Source organism: Alligator sinensis, unplaced genomic scaffold (genome assembly GCF_000455745.1).
Source record: "Alligator sinensis unplaced genomic scaffold, ASM45574v1 scaffold71_1, whole genome shotgun sequence".
Classification (NCBI taxonomy): Eukaryota; Metazoa; Chordata; order Crocodylia; family Alligatoridae; genus Alligator; species Alligator sinensis.
Window position 1 is genome coordinate 571,202 of NW_005841834.1, and position 16,274 is coordinate 587,475.

General features: G+C 42.8%; 1 protein-coding gene across 1 annotated transcript in view; it reads right to left on the reverse strand.

Annotated features, from left to right (window-relative positions):
- The window catches only part of ZC2HC1A (zinc finger C2HC-type containing 1A), a 53,791-nt gene that overhangs the window by 14,138 nt on the left and 23,379 nt on the right, over positions 1 to 16,274 (reverse strand). Inside the window, exons 5-8 of the mRNA XM_025200448.1 lie at positions 13,958 to 14,093; positions 10,476 to 10,624; positions 9,109 to 9,208; positions 6,688 to 6,796 (exon numbers count right to left, since the gene is read on the reverse strand). Coding sequence (XP_025056233.1) covers positions 6,688 to 6,796; positions 9,109 to 9,208; positions 10,476 to 10,624; positions 13,958 to 14,093 — 494 coding nt within the window. The remainder of the gene's footprint in view (positions 1 to 6,687; positions 6,797 to 9,108; positions 9,209 to 10,475; positions 10,625 to 13,957; positions 14,094 to 16,274) is intronic.

A 16,274-nucleotide genomic window follows, 5' to 3' on the forward strand; every position in this document is an offset into this window, starting at 1 on the left:
CTGCTGGGGCTGAGTCTGCTCAGCGCAGGACTCCCAGCCTCAGCTCTGTAGGGTATTGCCCTGCAGCTAGGAGTCCGGCCATATGGGAGACCCTGCTACACATGGAAATTAAAACTGGATAGCAGCCAGCTATAAAATTAGTACATATTTTTGAGGTCTAACGGTATAGTTGGTTGGATCTTTTTATGGCGTAATAGATACTTTGCACCTGTAGCTGGTCTCAGTTATGCAATTAAGCAGTTAATGGTGCAAGACCTGCATTGTGAACAGGGGGCCTAAATCACGTATTCTAATCCTTTAATCATTCTCATGGTTCTTCTGTGACCTGCTCCCAATGTATGGCCAGTCTTTGTAGGCCGGTGAACAAGACAGAGTAGCCCAGCAGCAGTTGCACCTGTGCTTAAATATCAAGACAGAATATAATCTTTCCTACTTCTAACTTGATATTCCCCTGTTTAATAAAGGTGACTTTAAAAATCCAAGCTGACTGAACCCTTTAATTTCTGGGTAAGAACCTGAGCTAAGTGTGGTCAAAGTTGTATTCATTGCGTACAACTGTATAACATCTCTCAAGTTTGTATGGAAGGAATTAAACTTTAAGGATGTATTTTTAAATGCTAAATATATTGTTGTGGGGGGTGGGAGGGGAAAGGGAAGCCAAAGGAATATCTCAAGATTACTTGTGAAGGCATTTCTGATACTGATTAAAAGTTTAGTTCAGAATCAGTGCATTTTTGTCACAAGAGACAGTCTGGCCATTGCAAATATCAGACATTATCCCAAGAAAATATGCCTTTTACTACTAGCAGCAAAGGGATCAAATGGTTTCTCAGACAAAATGGAAATTTTAAGTCCACTAGTAAGCTTTTATTTTATCACCCTGAAAACCACAATTTTAACTACAAATCAAAAAATTTGGAACACATCCACAGAACACATCCACATGAGCAGAAACGTGCATTTCCCCAGGGGCATATTTGTGCAGTGGCTACTTGCCCCCAGGCATGCCCCTGCATACAGTCTGATGCGCAGCAAATTGCTCCAAGTGGAGTAGGGGGCTGGCCACAGCAGCCTTACCCAGTGGCAGTGATCTGGGCACATGGAACCTGGCCAGCAGCTGAAACAGCTCTGGCTGGCCAAGCTCTGGTTTCTGGCAGTGCAGGCTGCAGCCACATGTACCATTCCCCATTTTTTAAGATACAGCGATTTCCAGGTATCTAATTTTGCAGTTGCACTGCAAATATGCAAAAGCAGTGCATATTTTGTTGAAATTTACAAAATAGTTCTTGGGGTTTCTTTTGACTTAATCAGAAAGATAATTTCTGTTTTAACTGCCATAGCATTGTCAATAAGGCTAGGCACAGAAGTTACACATGAACTGGTTTAAGTGATCAGAAACTGGTTTAAACCTGTAACAGAACAGGTGCTCAGTACACATAAACCAGTTTCAAAATAGCTGAACCTGGTAGAGGTAAACCTGACTGAATGTAGTATTAAGCTTAACTGATTTGGATCAAACCAGTTTATGAAACTCCTGTGCCAGACCCCTTCCTGATTCAAGTTAAATCACAGTCCCCCAGCATACCAGCATGCTTTCCAGCCCTGGGCTGGGCAGTCTGCTCCAGAAACCAGGGCTAGCTCTGCCCTTCTGCTTCCTAGCTGGAGCAGTGACGGCTACCTAACAATGGAGTGGGAGGGGAGGTAAGGGCAGGAATGCATCCTCAGCAGGGGGGGGAAAGAGGAGCATGCAGCCCAGTGTACAAGCGGGGACTGCCCCCCCTCCCCTGGCAAACTCTGGCTGAGGTCTAGGGCCAGGGAAGGGATTTAAACACTCCTTCCCCCATTCAACCCTACTGCTGGCTACAACTGTGGACTACAAATCCCAGAGGCATCTGGAAGCAGGAAGATGCAACGATGAGCAACCCTGAAGAGTCCTACTGCTGTAATTCTGGACTGAAAACCTCAGAGACTTCCTCTTCCTGCTGTCCCGGAGGTGAATACATAGCCACAGAACCATGCTCTAACACCCCCTGGCTTCTGGCCTGAGCCACTGTAGGCATGTGACTGCTTTTCCTGAATCAAAGGTAAATGTCTGTTTGCTTTTGTTGCAATTTAATCTGTGCAGCTTAAACTAACCTGAAAAGACTGAATCAATTTAGCCTTGAGCTTTTTGACTGTCTGTACCTAGCCTAACTGAACTGTTTTCATTTGCCTATGGTGTGTCCCTGACAACAACAGTACCATCAGTAGAGGCTAGATGTGCTAGGTTTTGTTTTTTCATTTGATAAGACAGAGGAATGAGAGTTAATAGGTTTCATAAAATTTAATTGTAGTGTTGTTGAAATAAAAAAAATGTTTGCATTATTTATTACATACTATTCTGGCATAAAATTTAATTATAACATTTTCTTATTATAGAATTATATGCCATTATAAAAGCAACCGTTCATTTTAGAAATCACTTTTAAACCAGTTGTAGCTAAGAACTTTATCTGCCCAGCAATTATTTTTACATGTGCCAGGCAGCAGTAAAGGAGTGCCACCTAGAGGTTAGTACAAAGGCTACATCTTGTAGGATTAAAACATTTTCACCTGTCTATGCACACAACTTCCTGATTTCTTTGCCTACTAATCACCATCACAGAGAATACATTCTATAAATCTAATAGTAACAGGCAGGCTGTCCAGATAAGTGCTACAATCATATACTTCCATGATGTTTTTCATCTGAGGTGGTTAGCTGTGTCAGGCAGAAGGTAGGGTAGGGTAGCACCTCAGAGAGGCATGAGCTTTTTAGGCAACAACCTCTGTGAGATGTTATCTGATTGAAGCAGGTTGTTGTTTAAACTCATCCTCTCTCTGAACCAGTTAGTCTCTAAGGTACCATCCTGCCCTATCTTCTCCCTAAGGAACCACAATACTTTATTGTAGTGAATGAATTAAGCCTCATGCTATCTTTGTATTAGTTATGGGATTATTTTATCTAATAAAGAAATGGAAGATATCAGTTGTTTAACAGTATACTGGAACCTTATACTACAGCTAGCCACAGGAAGCGAGGAATACTTTGCATAAATGAAGATTCTGGAGTGATTTGGTTAGAATACAATGATTCAAGCTGGAATTTGGCCAAGTTAATGAACAACTTTTCAATGTTTAAAAAGGATCAGATGAGATCCTCTTATGTTTCTTTTGAAAGCTAGTACTTGAAATCACTCTCCCAAACTGCCATGTTCATGAACTGGTTTAACAGCAATTCGGGGGAGGGTGGGGAATGAAACTTTTTAGAGCAGGGATGTCCAATTTCAGAGCATCCAGAGGCTGCACAACACACCAGTTGTAGATTCCAGGCTACCCACCATGGAAGCCACACACCCTGTAGGCTCCAGGGACCCCTGCCATGCACAGCCACCTACCTGTGTGAGCAAAATGAGCACCCCTCTCTCCCACATGGGAGCAGTCTGGGTTAATCCTCACCCACCACTGCATGAACCCACTTACTGACATTATTGTGTGGTCAACCACCCAGTTCCGCTGCTGCTGCTAAGCAAGCAGCACAAGCCTTCCCACTGCTGCCAATGTGCAGATGAGTATGCCCCCCCCATGCCACTATGCAAATGGTATGGCCCCCACCCCATTGCCTTGTTGCTACTACATGAGCAGTGAACTTTCTGGTCCCCTTTCTGCCATGCTGTCTTGCTCCAGAGACTTGGGCCACTGCCATAGCAGCAGAAGTCATGAGGAGAATGGTTTCAGGGTATGAGTTCATGGGACACACTTTCACCCCTCACAGGTTGGATGCTGCCCACAAGCCACCAGTTAGATAGGCCTGCCTTAGAGCAGTTACCTGAGGTCAGTGACTCAAGCATCAAGCATGCCTGACTGCTCATCCTGTAAGGTATAAAAGCAAAAAACAAAGCAGCATGGCACTTTTCTATGTAATGTCCATCGTATTAATGTTTCACTGAATATATATTTTCTATAACAAAGCAACAAGGGAATAAGTTATTTTTGGCAACATCATGGCCACTGGAGCCAGAGAGGACTTGGCTGGCCTGCAGCTCCTACACAGCCAGAAGGCATCCCTGGGTTGAGCACCAGTGGAACAGAACAGTACTGAAAGGTGATGCTCAAGTGTGCCATTTGGCATTGCCTTGGGGCAGTGACAGAGACCAGGACCTTCAAGTTTTTCATGTTGTGGTTCTTTTGAATGAAACAGTGCATTTGTTGGGACGAGAGAATATTTTGGGGGCTTCTGGGGACAGCCACAGCCCCTATGTGGGAAAGCGAAGTTGTAGACTTGGGAAAGATGCTAGGGGACTGCCCTGCATGTGAGGCAGGGGAATGTGGGCAGAAAACTTCTCCCTGCATAGGAAGAGGATGCTTTTAACGGCTTCACTCATGAGACCCTTCTTTTTCTTCCTACCTCATTCACCTAGCACCCTCCACTTCAAATCATTACTTTTACTTGATAGCCTCCTCTGTGAATGCTCTTTCACATCATTGGATAAAAGGAGCCATGCCTTATTAAAGCTTGTACATCTTTGATGTAAGGTGTGATGTAAGGTCTGTAAGGTGCATCTCTACCTGGCCTTCTGCAACAACTGAGTTTAGGGTGTGAGGGTCTTCAGAGAACACAGTCACGTTCACCATAATACTCCGATTCATCCCCAGATCAGGTTCATGCCATGTGCTAAATAAAGAGTGTTTCTATGGTTCCTAAATTTCCTAAAAGACTGAAGGAAAGAGATGCTATGAAAGAGGCAGACCTTCCCTATCAAACCACTGAGGAATGTAACCAGGGAACCTTTTCTACACAACAGGACTCATATAGTCGTTAGTTCTGAAATTTTGGGGGGATAATCTTGTCAATCTGCCACTCACACACAGCTCTCACTAGGACCTTATTTCTGCATCCTAACAGCAATCCTCTTCCCCCGCTTCATTCTTTCCTATCATTGGTTTAATCTCTTTCCTGTTTACATTCATCCCTCTACAGTTCCCAAAATTTCTTACTCCTGTTGCCTTCAACCAAAACTTCCCACTTCTTCCTGCTGACAAAGAACTAGGTCCCTATCCATATCTCCTTGACCCCTATAGTGACATTTGCCAACCTTGGCTTTGAGCCTTCCTCCACCCCCAAAATCACTTGCATCACCTTTCCTTTTCTATACCCACTACTTCCTCTTACTTTTTTTTCTCTCAGAGGCCTCCTGTATACATGCAGGTAAAGGCACAACTGGATCTAATGGGTGATCCACATAATCATGCCTCCTGCCATGCTACACATGCATGGCAGGAGATACAATTGTGGGATTGCACATTAGATCCAATTGTGTAGGAGGAGCTTGATCCTGGGCTCTCCCTGACCTGGCAAAAAGCAGGCTCCCACCCACAAGGGCCATGCACAGCCAGGACCAAGAGACCCCACAACTGACAGGGCTCTGGGCCCCGGCTCCACGTCATGCACAGTGGGGGCTGAGAACCCCACAACTGACAGAGCTCCTAGCCCTTGCTCTGTCTCACGTCACGTGAGGCGCAGCCAGGCCTAGGAGCCCCGTCAGGTGCTGGGCTCTTAGCTCTGGTTGCGCTTGAGGCTCAACTGGGACTGGAAGCCCTGTCAGCCGCAGGGTGTCTCAGTCCCACCTATGCACGACGCACAGCCAGGAGACTGAGATCCCATGTCGGCTGGGGGTTTCATGCATCTCTGAGCCGTGGGGATCACGGCAGTCACAATCCCCAGGACTTGGGCATCTCACTCTGGGCAAGGTGAACCTCTGCAGCTGGAAGCCCTGTCAGCTGACAAGGCTCCCAGCTGCATGGGAGACTCTGCTACATGTGCAAATTAAAACCCGATAACATCCATCTCTAAATTAGTACTTTCAAGGTCTAACTTTATCACTACTTGGAGCTTTTTATTGTGTGATAGCTATTTTGTACGAGTACCTCCAAGTTTCCTGTCTTTTGCAGATAATCTTTTGTCTGATACTACATCCATCCTCTTCTCTCATGCTCCCTCCCTGGATCACACTGTGGTGGGGGTCCTAGGCTTCTCTCTTGTTCCTGTTGCTTCCAGCTCATCCCTTATCCCTCTTCCCACTCTCTTCTCTTTTGATCAACAATGCATCAAATTTTTTTCTGCCACGTTGCTGTCATTTATCTTACCCTCCAACTGTTTTCCATTAACCTTACTTTTTAGGTATTGACTTCCGGCTCTCTCATCCTCCTTATTCCTAGTATACAGATATCCGTCTTGTTTCCTGAACTATATAAAGCTATCAGTAGGAAAGAGGCAAATCAACCCAGCTGCTGGGGAGGGCTTGGGGGAGAGGCAGGAAAGGCTGCAAAAGGAGCACAGAGCGAGAACAAGAAGCAACAGAAACGGTGGGGAAAGAGGGAATCCCCAGGCAGCTCTGCTTTCTTAACTACATTTTTTTTTAAATTGACAAATGCCTCTTTAACTATCTTGATGGCCCTTAAACTCACTCCTCCCTCCACTGTAATCATGGCAGCCTATAAAACACATACAGAACAAAACCAGTCCTTGTTTTATCTGGAAGAAAAAAAAAAAGGGCAGAGTTAAATCAAGGATGAATTTGGTCCATTACATGTCTATAAGTATTAGCAAGAGTAGTTACTTTAAAAAGTGAACAGGCACAACATGACAAATATGAAATGTGGACTTACCTTCCTTGTGAGTTTGTAACACCCAATGAGTTTTTATGAGCGGGAGACAACGTCTGAATTTTGCTTCCAGTGGACCCAGGTGAAGATAATCCTTTACTTGCAGGTGCAGCTTACAATTAAAGGCAAAACTATTAGATTTTGCTAGCATTTATAACAATAGTGCACTTTTATATTAATAAATTCAGTCCTCTGTAAAACCATTACCTGACTATGACATATTAGCAAAAATAATCTTTGTGGGGGGGCAGGAAGAACCAAAGCTTAGTGACATAAGTTCTCTTCTAAAACAGGAGATGCGTGTTGGCACTTTCTGTCTTTGGGGGCAAAAAATGCTATAATGCACAAGCCTGTGTAACTGCAATAAAGTAGGGGTGCTCTGATATACTGGTTGGCTATCGCATCGGCACTGATAAAAAGAAAAAAGACATTCTTGGCTATTGGCTTTTTTTGGTCATTATAGCTGATAATTATGACCATGTGCATGGAAAAGCCTGGCAAGCGTAGCCTGGTCCCCACATCCTGCTGCCAGCCAGAACCCGTGGCAGACTACAGGTCCTGGTGAGCAGCAGGAGAGGAAGGGAGCACTGGGGAGCAGGCACAGGGCACCGCACTCAGCAGTAAAGGGATCATTACCAGTTCCTGCTGCTGCTGCCGCCACAGCAACACTGTGCATGCAGTAGGGGCCCAAGCACCATGGCTGCCACAGAGATATTGTGCTGTGTGCAGATAGGGTAAGGTGCTACATGAGGGACATTGCGCTCCACTGGGCACCTCTGCGAAAGCAGCTTCTTCCCGGCAGCTCCAGGAGCCTGGCTAGACAGGTCCTGTTGGAACTGAGATAGCAGCATACTCTGGGGCTCCAAATGCACCCAGTGCTGCTATCTGCACGAGGGTCCACCCTGCCCGCCTGGGATGGCAGCACAGGCTGCACGGGGAGCAGGGCTGTCGTTAGAAGCCGTGGACCAAGGGGCTACGTGCGTGGGAATAAGGCAGTCACCACCTTCCTTCCTCACTGAGGGCGAGAGCAGGCAGGAGGCGCGTGCGCGTTATAAATGCAAAACAAACAAAAATAAGATTTATGGCAGTAGTTTAAAATGACTTGCACTATTACTAAATATTGATTATCAGATCACCATCAGCTGATATGGTTGTTTAATCATTGGCTATCAGTGTTAGCTGAAAACATTTTTTTTTTTTTTTTTTTTTTTTTTTTTTTTTTAAATCAGTGCACCCCTACAATAAAGCATTTCATGGAGATATAGGAAATCAGAATAAAGCCCCATGTTGACACAATTTGCTTTATATTATATTTTTAACTGCTTGTCAATATATTAACATTTATTATTAAAAATAAACAAGCAAAGAAATAATCGGGGCACTACTGTACTACCCAGCTCATAGAAGACCCAATTCAGATGGATGCCAACCATAAAAAGATGCTTAATTACAAGTGCTTAAGCGTTTGGGCCCAAATGTTGCAAGACCCCTACCTTTTGTTTTGTAAGTACCAATGCAACAAACATATGTACTTAGTAAAAAAATAATAAATATATATATATATAATCTCTCCAAAGGCATTAGATTAGAAAAAACAAACAAACAATACATTTTCTCACATAACCCCGTCCCCCACCCAATAAAATGTGCACCTTCTTTTTGGAAGGCAAATGTGGGAAGAAAGATTTTTTTTTTTTTTAAGTCATGGCTGACTTTGTGACAGAGTTAAGTCCTCCTGGAAAAAGTGTCCAGGAACTGTGGCATCCCAGAATATAGTTTAGGTGAGGCAGTAGGAACTTCTTGGTATGGCAGGACATCAATAAGACCCTTGTAAGAGGAGTAGCAAGACTTCTACTTCTTTACTGTAAATAATAAACTGTTGCTTCCATACAGCAAGCTTCATCAACACATTACAAACTGCATGCAGCAGCTCACTGGCTCTTCGGCCAATGTGAAAGAATTAAACACTGGACTCCACTCATGCAGTTTGTGAATCAAGGGAGAAATGGCAGCCATACTGGCATTCATGAGACAGTTCTCTATTCTATACTGCTTCTGTTCCAATGAAGAAAATACACCTTCCCCACCTAAGACATGCACTTCAGTTTTGGAGGGCTGATTTTTGGGGAAAGGTACATGTAGTAGGCAACCACTGATCCTTCTGGATCATGGTGCATGCATGACAGAAAGGAGCATATGGTATGCAAGTAAATATGGTATGTGTTACTGGAAGCTATGAGCCAGTAAAAGCCACAGCTACTTAACTCACTTGTGAGACGCTATGCATTTCTAAGATAAAGCTTTTATTTCACCAATTTATTCCAGTGTGCCACTGCATACAGTTTGCTATACTATTACACTATTTTATAGTTTGAAATCAATTATTTAGAGGGTCAATGCATAATTCATAACATAACTCCATACCTGCAACAGTTTTGCTAACACTACTTGGTTGTGGTAAGCGTGATGATACTGATGGTGCTGATGTTACAGAAGTTGCTTTTTTAATTGCTGCAGGTTTGTACTGTAATAATGGACATAAAAAAAAATCATTTACAATTTTAAATTGTATGGCTTCCTTAAAGAGATGAACAAAGTAAGATGGTTAATGTGTCTTTCCATGCCATCTCCCAAGACCATCAATCAGCAGTTCCATTTGCTTTTCGTCAAATGTCACATATTATTGGCTCTACTTTGAAAGGCATTTCCTGTACTTGCAATGGGGAATGCTAGACAAAGGTAAAAAATCCTGATGAGCAAAAACATTTCAACTGCATCCCAGTATATCTTCCCACCTAACTAAAATCTACCATTACTGCTCTCTCTCACTGGTCTTCTCTCGAGTTTAATGCTACTTCTCCATCACTGAAATTTCCTCTCTCAGAAGTAGAATTCTTTCTTTCATTCATTCATTTCAAACCCCATTCACATGGCAACACCTTCAGCCAATTTAAGTACAGACTCCATGATTAATCACCTTCATGATGTCAACTCTTTTTGTTTGTGCACATTTTGCCATAAGTTAAAATGTTTTAGCTACTGTAGTAAAGGTACTACAAAAACAAAAAGAAAAGAGCACAGAATGGATGTGCTCTCTCTCACACTGCTTTCTGTGCTATATCTTGCATAATTTTTTCTCCTCCAGCTTAGTTCTAGAAATCTGTCAACCATCATCGCTGCATCTTTGGGTATCCAAGTTACTTCCCTTCCTGAACTTTTATTAGAACTGTTCCGTCTCAGTTTAACTACGAGAACATACACCTCACATCTACTCCTGTACTTTGCATGTGAAAAGCAGAGGTTCCTGACTCTCATCGTCTGAGGTATTCGCAACTATCAAACTGTGGTAATAACACTTGCTCCTCAATCACTTCAAGATCCAGTTCAAAATTTTGTTCAAAGTCCAGTTCAAAATAAAATGGTGTTTCTTGTTGCTAAGTTCTGTAAAATTATTTTAACTTACTTTACCAATAGTTTTCCTGTATGCATCCTGATGTTGTCCTCCACTTAGCATTACCTTTGCTGTTATTTCTCATAGTCTTACTTATGTTTATAAGAGGGCTTTCTTCTCTGCTACTGAAACCGTCTTCCTGCACCTTTATCATTCAGCTCTCAGCTGAATACACATACTCCTTCCTTGCCTCTGGCTCTCGATTTCCACCCTCCCCCTTTTATTTTTCAATTGTATTAATTAACTCACTAAAGCATTTTACAATGCTACGAAAAATAACTAACTGATTTGCCTTTATCACAGAGGCATAATTCAAAGGAAGGAAAATACTGAAATTCACCTGTGTTCGAGTAGGCAGTTTCCCTTTTGCATCACTACACACTTTTCCTTTATTTGTAATACGTGCTGCTTGTTCCTTGCAGAAACTGATGTGTCTGTCAGCTGCATTTTCATTAAATCTTCTCTGGCAATATGGGCATTGAATGTAATCTTTAAAAAAGTAAAAACTGAACATTAAACAAGTGGAGATGACGATGACTGATTTTATGAAACTATATAAAACAGACATGCTAGAGGAAATTAAGGTCCTCAGAAGATAACAATACAAATATGGAGTTGAGGTAAATCCTAACAGCCAAAGGTCTGGCAATCTAAAGAAAAGACAAGCTTCTCATCTAATCCATAACGGCCAAAAGGAAGGTTGGGAGTGGGAAGCAGCTCAAATCAGGCTAAAACAAAACAATGCTGAGAGGCCAGGCAGAAGGAAAGGTGGCCAAAATGTCTGAGAAAGAGTAGAGCAAAGAGCTGAACTACTACAGAGACGATGAGAAGAGAAAGGACTGAACGGAGCAGTAGAACTCTGTTCAATTACATTTTCAAAACACCCTGTATTACTGCGAGTATATAAGATATACAAATTAAGTTTGTATTGATGGTTTTCAGACTAATCCTGACTATCAACTGTTCTTACTGAAGGCAATGGAAAAAGTTTTGCCTATTTAACAAGTAAAATGGAGTATCTAGTCAGACAAGACATTTTAACTAATGTAATCAGTATTATCCTGGTGTAAAAGAAAAAAAAAAAAAAAAAAACAGCAAGCCTCTAAAATTGAGGTAACTTTACCCAATGCTATGCAGAATTACCCCTGAAAGAATGAGGGGTCAAACTCTGCTAGTTTAAATTACATTGATTTAAGTCTTATCTACCCACTTCCATCCCAGGGTAGCTCATCTCTCAATCCAAACAAGGGATAGGCAACCCCAGGCACATACACCACAGTGTGGCATAGAAAGACATTGTTTGGCATGCGCACCTCGGGGCAGCTGACAGGGGAGCCACAAGGGGCTTGATCCTTGTTGTGGCAGTGCAGCCCCAGCCCCTTTCCTACCATCCGCCTCGAGGCACGTGTACACCCACCACTGGTTTTGAGCTAGACCAGGGCTCTACAGATCCTGGTACAGCTGCTTGCAGCCTCCCACCACCTGTGAGCAGCACAGTGGGCATCAGGGGCCTGCCTAGAGCCTGGGCTGGCTGGCAGGTAGCTGGGAAGCTACAAGTAGCAGCAGCAGAGTTTGTGGAGCCCCAGACCAGATCATCGCTGCTGGTGGGTGTGTAAGGAGTGACCCAGAAACCTCTTCTCAAGACGAAGAAGAAGAGAATGCTATGTGAAGAATGCCCATCTGCAATGATACGGAGGAGACAGTCTTAGATAAAGGGGGCTTGAAAACAAAAGAAGAAACAGAGTACTGGGTTAAAGGGCTCATTAAAATACTAAAAATCACACCCCTAGGTGGGGAAAAAGTATGCTAATGAAACACACATGTATGTAAATGAGATACATGGCTAAAACACAGGTATAGAGACATGCTCAGTAAAGAACTTCTTGTGTCATTCACTTATAACCAATCATCAAACAAGCACGCTTGCGAAGGCTTGAAAACTCCTGTATAAAAGATGCTTAGAAGTAGTAGTGGGTGTGCTTGTTATGTGAATTATTCCGCTTGCACCTTTTATTGCTAGCAATAAACCTTCTTTGTACTTTCACCCCTGGTATCTTTATTGGCCTTTGCATACCGGGCACGATCCCAGACTTGAGCTGGGGCACAACAGGTGCACATGTGCCTTGGAGGAGACAGCGGGGAAGAGGCCAGGTCTGCACTGTCACAAGAATCAGGTCACTCATGGCTCCTCCACTATCCAACCTTGGCACACCAGCATCTTACAAGTTGAGGTTGCAGGTGTTTTTGGAACTCTGCCCAAAAATGTTGACAACACCTTTACTACCCATTTTCCAGTCCCCTAGAGGCAACATGCAATAATAGCTACACATTTGTCTGTTCTTGATTCCTGTATAATTTATATAGATATAAATCCCAATGTAAAACACATTGATAGATGAACATCTGTCCACACCTGAATCAAGGGGAAAAAAAAGAAGCCCAAGTGCTATATAGGCATCTTTAAGGAATGCAATGGGACAATTTGTACCCCACATTGTTTTCATAACAATCTTAATCAAATGGGAGTGCAGTCCCTCCTATTATTCAAGACACGTAAATATTCTTCTCATTGTCCAGTGGCATTGCAGTAGCTGAATGCAGGTTTTTCTCTATTAACTTAAATCAAAAAGTACCAATATGTTTATATGAAGCAAAGTACACTCCAGACTTGGCAGACTCAAGTGGCTCAAAAATGCTTTCCAGCCCCATTAGGCTAATTCACAATGGCATGAAGAACGGACAAACAACAGAATACACCTCCTAAGAAAGTGAAAATGAGCACTTAGCAGTAAGAAGCATGGATACATCCAGTGCTATTTTATACAATCAAAAAATTTAAAAACAACACATTATCCACAATATTTTTTTTTTTACCTTGAAATTGAGGCAATAGTTTAAAACAGATCAGACTGAAGGTAAGAACTTTAGGCCAGGGGGTTTCAACTGGGGGTATGTGTACCACTGGGGGTATTTGGGAAGGCCTCCGGGGGTAGGCGCCAGTGGGGTGCTGTCACCAGCATGTCCGCCACTGACACGCTTGCTGATCAGCCATGGGTTGCCAATCAGCCACTGGGGGACATCCCTCCCTCCCCCCCACTCCCAATCAACTGGCTGCTAGGGGACCCCTGCATTCTCACCTGGCCACTGGGGGTACACTGACCCATAAAAAGGTTGAAAACCCCTGCTTTAGGCAATCATGACTTTAATCTAAGAATAAGATAGCCCAGATATTGGGCCAACTATTTTGAGGTTTTAGTTTGTTTGGGGTTTTTTGGCTAGAAAAAACCCCAACAAAATCAAAATTCTTCATCTCAGTGTTAGCAGCTATCAAGGAAAGCATGCCTAATAGTCTGATTTATTAAATGTTCTTTATAAGTACTTTTCTTTTGACCTTTTAACTAGGTCTTCTTAGAGCAAGATAAAGCAGCACATTTTTAATGAAATACTGAATTGTTAGATTTTTTGGAAAAGGAAACACACACTATAAAACTCTCTCTTAGATAATATAGCTCTCCCAACCGTAGGGTTGGTCCAATAAAAGATATTACAATAAACCTTGCTTCTCATATTTAAAAAATCCCATGAAAACAGATCATGGAAAAGAAGGTAACAGAAATAATAGGATCTTAGCATTTCTTAGGTAGTCAGAAGCAATAATCACAACTGAGCATCATTCATTCTCTGCATCACTAATATCAGACGGCAGCTCTCTGTGTGCATCTTCATAAGCATCTTATTGCAATGCATTCCTTATCACATTAATACATATACTATGACAAATTCTTTAAACACACATCTAAAAAAGGTTCTCATTTCACATACCGGGATCATATGAAGGTGGGGGTGGTGGAGGAAGTTTTCCTCCATCCTTAAAATTAAGGCCTTTGGCTGCTCGTATTGTTGCTATAAATTCCTCATGCTTTCGTCTCCAGTTGGATTGTTTTTTGGGGGGTTCTGGCTAAGAAGTCAACAGAAAAACAAAGCTTTTACAGGTTTAGAGGTTTTACTCTGCAGTGAATATGCCAAATTTCATATAATATCATAGTGTGTTATGCGTATAACATTATAATCCTAACTGATCCTAAAGATGTTCGGCCTCTCAAAGTACCTTTAGATGCTTAGATAAAGGCATAATAGGATCTGATGTGTGATCCATACAAACATGCCCCCCTGCCATGCCACACGCACATGAAAAGATGCATGATTGTGGAATCCAGCATCAGATCCTATCACGCTTTATTGACCATGCAGGGGGAGCCCAAGATTGTGATACTAGTCTCCCTCTGCACTGGCTCCCGCTGCTGCCATCCCTGGAAGCAGAAGGGGGGGGGGGGGGGTAAGTGTTCTCCACAATGCCTCCTTTGAGAGCCCTGCAGCTGCCAAGTCTTGTGAGGGGACAGCATTCCCCACATTGTCCCCCCTGCAAGCCCATCAGCTGCTGGCCTCACAGGCTGGGAAGTGTAGGGGACGCTCCCCTCCCGGAAGTGTAGGTAACGCTCCCCTCCCTTTCTCCCCTGTGACCTTGTCAGCTATGGGGCTCACAGGGAGGACAGTGTAGGAACGCTGCTGCCACTGCAACCTTTGTCCACTGCAGGTCTCTCAGTGGGGCCATGTGGGAAATGCCGCTCCCCTCCTCCTATGAACCTTGTCAGGTGGGAACACTGCCCCCCCTGCAAGCCTTGTCATCTGCAGAACTTGCAGGGTGGGGCAGCACAGGGAATGCTATTGCCACTGCAAACCTCATTAGCTGCAGAGCTGGCAGCAGATGGTTCACTCATGTTGCTGGGAGCTCCTTGCCATTAATTGAACAAGTCAAAGTTAGACATTTTTTGTGGAATAACTTTGTGGCTTATTCCTTGTTTTATCATGATACTAATTGATCAAACATGTGGCTGAGTTGCACTTAAGGCATGATTAGCCAGTTAATCACGCCTTAAGTGCAACTTCTTGGTACTTCCAAAGAAACACACTCTTGACAAAAGAATAGCATCTTATTCAGCCCCTAAACAGAAATGGCACAAAATATGTGCATTAGAAATACAAAGACAAAATGGTTTTTACAAGCAATGACTGGCATTTCATAAAAAATTGATCTGCAGGACCTCTATTTTCATCTCTCTAGCATTAAACCAGAGCCAGTATTTAGCATGACAGCATATGATAAGTCTGCACTAAATTGCAAGCTGCATTTAGTAACCTCTCCATGTCACACTATGTTGGGTGCACACATAATTTTGTCCAAGGTAAACCTATTATGGATGTGGCTAACCTGCTCAGGAAAGAAGACCATCACCTTGAAGGACCATTGCTGAGCCCCTTCCCTGCCCCCCTCCAGCAATCTAGAATCATCACTTTGATGTTCTCAAAACTGCTGCTCCAACCCCCTGGAATAATGGATATAATAGATCTTGTACACAGGCTCTCATCATAGCTTTGAGCAAATGGAAATATTTTTTTTTAGGTTGGCCATTTGACTGGTCCAACACCCCACCCCTCCAAAAAAACAAAACAAAACAAAACAAAAAACCTGGTCAATTAACCAGTCAAAGATTGTCAAATAATGGACAAATATTTGAGACATGAATTTATTAGAACAGTGAAGAGAGAGACTTTAATCTTCAGTAGCTTAGATATTTATGCTAATTACAAAAACAAATTAGTTAGCTATTATTGTGAAACTATGAAATTAAATGCTAAAAAAGTGCAATGAATTTTTATATCTATCAGCAGATAGGCAAGCGTAAGTGTGAACAATATTCAAGACTGAACAGAATTCTTCTTTTCCCTTTTATCTCAAAATCTCAGGATCAGACTGAACAGTTCAAAAAATAAATTAATAGACACACACACAGCAACCATAAAAGACAAAACGGTTAACATACCTGCGTTTAAGTGGGCAGCAAACCAACCTTTTTGAGCATTTTGCTATTTGCATTTGGAAATGCCTAGACACAGTAGATAGCCAGTAGGAGAAGCTTTTCTGTGCTGCTAGGTTCTGTTTTTCCCCCTCAACACAGAGTAGCTCCTGCAGCCCCGTGTGGCTTAATGGAGTGGGGGGGGCATTAGAAGGAAAAGGAGTCTGAAACTCAGGGAAAAGTAGCCGTGTAAAAGATGTGTGCTCCTAGATAGAGTGTGTGCA